The sequence below is a fragment of the Myotis davidii genome, unplaced genomic scaffold (assembly GCF_000327345.1).
Source record: "Myotis davidii unplaced genomic scaffold, ASM32734v1 scaffold282, whole genome shotgun sequence".
Classification (NCBI taxonomy): Eukaryota; Metazoa; Chordata; class Mammalia; order Chiroptera; family Vespertilionidae; genus Myotis; species Myotis davidii.
Window position 1 is genome coordinate 588,789 of NW_006293249.1, and position 6,068 is coordinate 594,856.

Sequence of the window (6,068 nt, forward strand, 5' to 3'; positions counted from 1 at the left end):
AGAAAGAATCAGAAAACCTGTACAGGCCAAAAAGTCCAAGAGGAAGGAACACTTCCAATCTTTTTTTACAAGGCCAGCATTATCCTAATTCCAAAACCACATAAATATATGACAAAGACAGAGAATTACAAGCCAATATCCCTGATGAACAAAGATGCTAAAATCCCCAACAAAATATTAGCAAATCAGATATAGCAATATATGAACAAGTGGTATTTATTCCAGGGATGCAAGAATGATACAAAATTTGCAAGTCAATAAACGTGATATATCACATAAATAAAGTCTCATGATCATATCAATAGACACAGAGAAAGCATTTGACAAAATCCAACACCCATTTTTGATAAAAACTCTCAGCAATGTGGGAATAGAGGGAGCATATCTCAACATGATAAAGGCCATATAAGACAAACCTACAGCCAACATCGTACTTAATGGGCATAAACTAAAACCATTTCCCCTAAGAACAGGAACAAGACAGGGATGCCAACTTTCCCCACTCCTATTCGACATAGTACTGGAAATGCTAGCCAAGACAAGAAGAAATAAAAGGCATCCAAATTGGAAAAGAAGAAGTAAAACTGTCATTATTTGCAAATGACATGATATTGTACATGGAGGGTCTTTCCCACCTGCACATCACTCTTGTGAAGCCCCCAAGTGCTGGATCTGGAGAGCCCACCTGCTTCTTCCTTCTGTCCATCAGCATAGATTGAATGCATCACCCTGGGCCAGCCAGGTGCCTGGGGCCTGAATCTCCCTCTGCCGTGTCCCTGGCCTTCTGCCTCTTCATCCTACACCAGCTGTGAGTACCCTACAAAAAAGTGCATCTGTTCTATCTCCTAGAAACATATATTGCCAGCACTAAGGGCCTCTTGATGGCCAGACCCATCTTCTTGTTTTGCAAAACAAGAAAAGGAGGCCCAGGGTGGAGACCTCGCTCTAGCTACATGGGCACTCAAGTCCCTGGCTTTGCCTGTTTTAATATCTGCACTTTGATGCGTACTAAGGAGCCTGTACGATTTCTGAGTGTCCCTCATTAGTGGTGTTGGTTATTGACCTATCTCCCTGGCATAGATTTCTGTGACACTTTTATGCCGAATGAGAATGGAATTCCGTGTGAAAGTGATAATTCCTAGTTCTCTGGTTGTTGGTTACAGGGCATCTGGTTCATTTGCACAACCTTTCCCTTTGGGTTGGTCATGAAAACTTCCTTTGGTGATGTCTGCAGTGGCCTGCTTTACCCACAGCAGAGTTTTGCAGACTGTGGCATTGAGACATGGGCAAGAGCAGGGCATCTGAAGCCAGAATAGCTGGGTAAACTTGGGTAAATTTCTTTGCTGGGATTCATGTTTTCCATCTGTAAAATGGGATGACAGTTCGTACTAATGACAGTGATAATAGCAAAGACTGTTAACTGAGCTTGTGCTGGATGTGTTCATTCCCACTCCCTTGAAGCTGCAATAACCCTGCAAAGCAGGAGCTCTTCTCATGCTCATTTTACAGCATGAGAGACTGAGCAAGTGGCAGTGTTGTTCCCGTTGTGGGGACAGAGAAGCAGATGGACAATAAACATAGAAAGTGATGGTAGATAGTGATAAGGGAAGGAAGTAACAGTGTTGGGAGGTCCTGCTTTGGATGGGGTTAGGGAAGGCCTCTCTGAGGAGGTGACGTTTGAGCAGACCTGTGCACATGTGCAGGGAGGGGATGCATGGGGAATTGTTGGCTGTTCAAACCAGAAAAGTGTTCATATTGCAAAAAGTAATTCAAAAGGAGAGAATTCTCATTGAGAAGTAATACCCTTTTTTTGCTAAGAGTATACTGTGAAAAGCCAACTAGGCGAGCCTGCACCTATAGGCCTCAGCAGATCATCACCTTAGCCACTAGCCCTACCCCATTCTTGAGAGTGTGTGCATATAAAGCTGCCATTCAGGTGGGAGTTTGTTTCCACCTTAGGTGGCATCTGGTTGGGGCACTGCTCTGGGTCCAGGACTGTGAGGGACAGCTGAGTGGTTATTAGCCTGTACCTGCAAGGACTATAGGCTGTTGGCAGATCTGGACATAGTCCAGGGGTGAGAGCATGGACGGAGCTGAGAGAAGTCAGGCTCTGCATGGTCGGCAGACACCGCAGACAGGGGGCCACGGCAGAGGTTGGCACACTGCAGTGGAAGGCACGTGTGTTGGGCCAAAATGAACTAATTTTGGAAAAGAGTACACTGTTATCTACCCACCAGCAGTGTGCTTGCTAGAGCGTCAAACTTTTGGACTTGTATCAATCAGATGGCTGAAAAATATCACAGTGTGGTTGTACGTTCTTGTTTTTTTTAATATTTTAATTTTTCCTATATGATATTTTATTTCTCATGTGGTTGAGATCATGCTGTGAATACAGAAGGAAACAGACACATATTTCCCTACTCTTAATGAGCCCACAGCCTGATCAGGAGATAGATACCCAAACAAATCCTTTCCTCCCAATATGATTGAGCAACACTCGAAGCAGGAACCCAAGAATGAGCCACCTACCTGGCAGGTTGAGGGTCACCTGGTGAGGGATGAGGCAGGAGCTTTTTAGAGGAAGGAGTGGGCAGGGGGCACAGGATAGCCTGAGGACAGACTGAAGGTGGGGCTTGAGAGAGATAGGCGAGGGCCAGGCTGGGAGAGCCTGAATCCTAGGGTAAAATGCTAGCTCAGCCTTTCTTCCCAGGGCGACCGGCACTATGGAACCATTTAATGCGGAGAGGGCACGGTCTGTGTTTAGGAAGGAATACCTGGCAGCTCTCGGAGGGCAGACTGTAGTGACTAGCAGGGAAGCAGGCTCACAAGTCAGGACTGGGTGCTAACCCTGTGGATCCCCTGGAGCAGGAGCTCAGCAGCCCAGGCAGGGGGCAGAAGAGCAGGGCTGCAGGGCCCTCAGGACTCCCTGCTTCCTCACACCCCAGCTATGTCTGTAGAGGGAAATGTCCTCATGTGGAGCAAACCCGCTGTGAGATGGGAATGACATCCTTTCCACCAGCTTTCCATCCTTTCTCAGCACTGCCACTATCCCTGCAGGAACCCCTAGGGCCCGCAGCACACGGTCACCCTAGCCCGTGAGAGCAGATAAGAGCTTTTTGTAAAAAATTACTTTAATTGCCCTAACCGGTTTGGCTCAGTGGATAGAGCGTCGGCCTGCTGACTGAAGGGTCCCGGGTTCGATTCCGGTCAAGGGCATGTACCTTGGTTGCGGGCACATCTCCAGTAGGGGGTGTGCAGGAGGCAGCTGATCGATGTTTCTCTCTCATCAATATTTCTAACTCAATCCCTCTCCCTTCCTCTCTGTAAATAAATAAATAAAAATATTTAAAAATTACTTTAATTTATTCTTTGTAGATTGGGTACTTTGAGGACTTAATATTCACTCTTTCACTTAACAAATAATTGAACACCTACTCTGTGCCAAGCACTGTTCTAGGTGCTGGGAGCAAAACGGCAGAAAGGCTTGTTCCTCAAAGCTCATGGACACATTGAAGGAAGTGCAAGAAATGCAGTGGAGAAAGAAGTGAGGAAAAAAACCTCTCTGAATTATGCCCTCAATGACACCAGTCTGTGTTTCCCCTGGTCGTCTGGTGTGTTTCTGTTTAGAATTGTTTCATGCTTTTTAAAACAAGATGGCTGTGATCAAACTGTTCAGTCAGTTCCATACCCAGCTCTGCCTTAGGGACCCACACAGGCCCCATCGCAATGCTCGAGGCACTCCTGCAGCCTGGCTGGGATTGTACACTGTGTGGATGCACCAAGCACTCACGCAGCCCCGCGCTGGGCATCTGCAGTAGGAAATGGCTATGTGTGAGCCTCTCTGCATGAGCTCATTTCCCTCCTTCCTAGACTGTCCTTAGGTTAGATTCCAGACGGGAAGTTCCTGTGTCAAGGACAGCATTTTCAAGGCCTTTACTGGATTGTTTTACAAAAGAAGCAGATCAATTTATGCTCCCTTCACTCCAGCAGTATCAGAGGAGGACAGAATTCCCCTCAGAGCACGTTTGCACCAACAGCACGGGCAGTGCTGCCAATGAGCACCAGGAGCGGGGCTATATGGCCTCCATAGGGCAGGGCAGGCCTCTACACGTGCCTCTCAGAGGAAGGTACTGACTCTTCTTTTTGCTCCCACAGGCTGTGAACCCCTCCTCTGTTGCCTTGGTGACCCTCGGCTCCTCACAGGAGATGCTGTTCGAAGGAGGTCCCAGGCCCTGGGTCCTGGAGCCATCCAAGTTCTTCCGAAATGTCACCTCTGAGGACACTCACAGCATCAGTCTGGCTCTCCTTGGGCCCCCTGCCTCCCGTAATTACCAGCAACATTGGATCCTCGTGACTTGCCAGGCCTTGGGCGAACAGGTGAGAGGACAGCCGCCTCCAGATCACCTTGCCCAGAGGGAGGACCCTGCTGTATTCACAGCATCATTTTATTTAATCAAAATGGCTGTTATCAAACTGTTCAGTCAGTTCTATACCCAGCTCTGCTGCTATATCCATCTCACATATAGAGCAGAAGGCTCTGTTGCTATACCTGAGAGATAGCTGCTGCTGCTATACCCATCTCACAGATAGATGAGGATCAGTGAGGTAGAATGATATAGTGAATGCAAGCAGATCTAGCAGGGTATGCGGTTGGGACCCCCTTCCTATACGTGCTGGCTTTGATAGAGCTAGTCAGTCCTGGCTCCATTTCAACAACCTGGTGACCTCTTTTCTCTCCAGGCTTCAACACTCCCCACTACCAAATCAGGGCTGAGCTAAGATCTGGGGCACAGTCAGATGCCTCCAGGGGCAGGCAGGTCTTGTAAAGAGTGAAGTCACAGGGCCACATTTGTCAGATCTTTTTGGTATTTCATGATAATCTGGGAATCCCAATACTTTTTTCTGTGAAATCTCTTAATTTTTATTTATTATTATTATTTATTTTAATATGTCTTTATTGATTTCAGAGAGAAGAGAGAGGGAGAGATAGAAACATCAATGATGAGAGAGAATCATTGATCAGCTGCCTCCTGCATGCCTCCCACTGGGGATTGAGCCATAACCCAGTCATGCACCCTGACCTGGAATTGAACCATGACCTCCTGGTTCATGGATTGAAGCTCAACCACTGGGCCACACTGGCCAGGCAATTTTTATTTTCTTTTTTAATGTTGAAAACCAAGAAATTAGGAGACTTGGTAGACTGAACAAGTGTCTGTCACTGGAACCCCTGAGGGTTGGAATCACGTGGATCGAGGGCAGCTTGCCCACTCTACTGGTCTGTGTATTACTTTCTTGGGGTGTCAGGCTGTAGGCAGAAACCCTGCGGGTCAGCGTGGAAACTGCCCTTTGTCCTGCCCAAAGGTCAGGAAGGGTGAGAGGCTCTGGACCAGACCATGCCTTCCTACAGAGTGTGTCATTAGGGGGTCAGGACCACTCTCTTTTCTGGTCCCCGCACAGGTCTCAGTCCGGTAGCACACATTCTCTTCACACCTGTACCTCGTTGTGATGAATGTTTTCAAGTCAGGGTGGACTCTTCATTTAACAACCCAGACTTGGGAATATGTTCATGCAACCTGGGGTTTTCATAGGATGCTGGGAAACCATGTGGTGCCACCAGTCCACCTCTTTCCTGGGCAGTGGTTCTGGCTGATGTCTGTAGAGGGCACTAGGGGCTCCTATCTCCCATGCCTATGTCACTGGACTTTTGGTCCCACCCCTTCCCATACCCCATGATGTAGATGTCATTATCCTTCCCATTCTGCAGAAAAGCACACTGAGTCCCATGGAGCTGGGTGGCCAGGTGAGGTGTACAGTGGAGCCGAGCCTCAAATTTGGGGATGTCTGACTGCTCCTTGTGCTCTGCCAGGTCATTGCCCTCTCAGTGGGGAACAAGCCCAGCATCACCAACCCCTTCCCTGCGCTGGAGCCTGCTGTGGTGAAGTTTGTGTGTGCCACACCCTCCAGGGTGACCCTGACGCCTGTCTACGCCAGCCCCCAGCTGGGCTTGTCCTGTCCGCTGCTGCAGCAGAACAAGCAGGTGGTGAGTGGGCACTGCTTGGGGATTG

At 48.3% G+C, this 6,068-nt stretch overlaps 1 protein-coding gene across 1 annotated transcript in view; it reads left to right on the forward strand.

Moving 5' to 3' along the window:
• The window catches only part of NUP210 (nucleoporin 210kDa), a 115,390-nt gene that overhangs the window by 57,585 nt on the left and 51,737 nt on the right, over positions 1-6,068 (forward strand). Inside the window, exons 16-17 of the mRNA XM_015566043.1 lie at positions 4,156-4,377; positions 5,870-6,043. Of these exons, the coding sequence (XP_015421529.1) occupies positions 4,156-4,377; positions 5,870-6,043 (396 nt within the window). The remainder of the gene's footprint in view (positions 1-4,155; positions 4,378-5,869; positions 6,044-6,068) is intronic.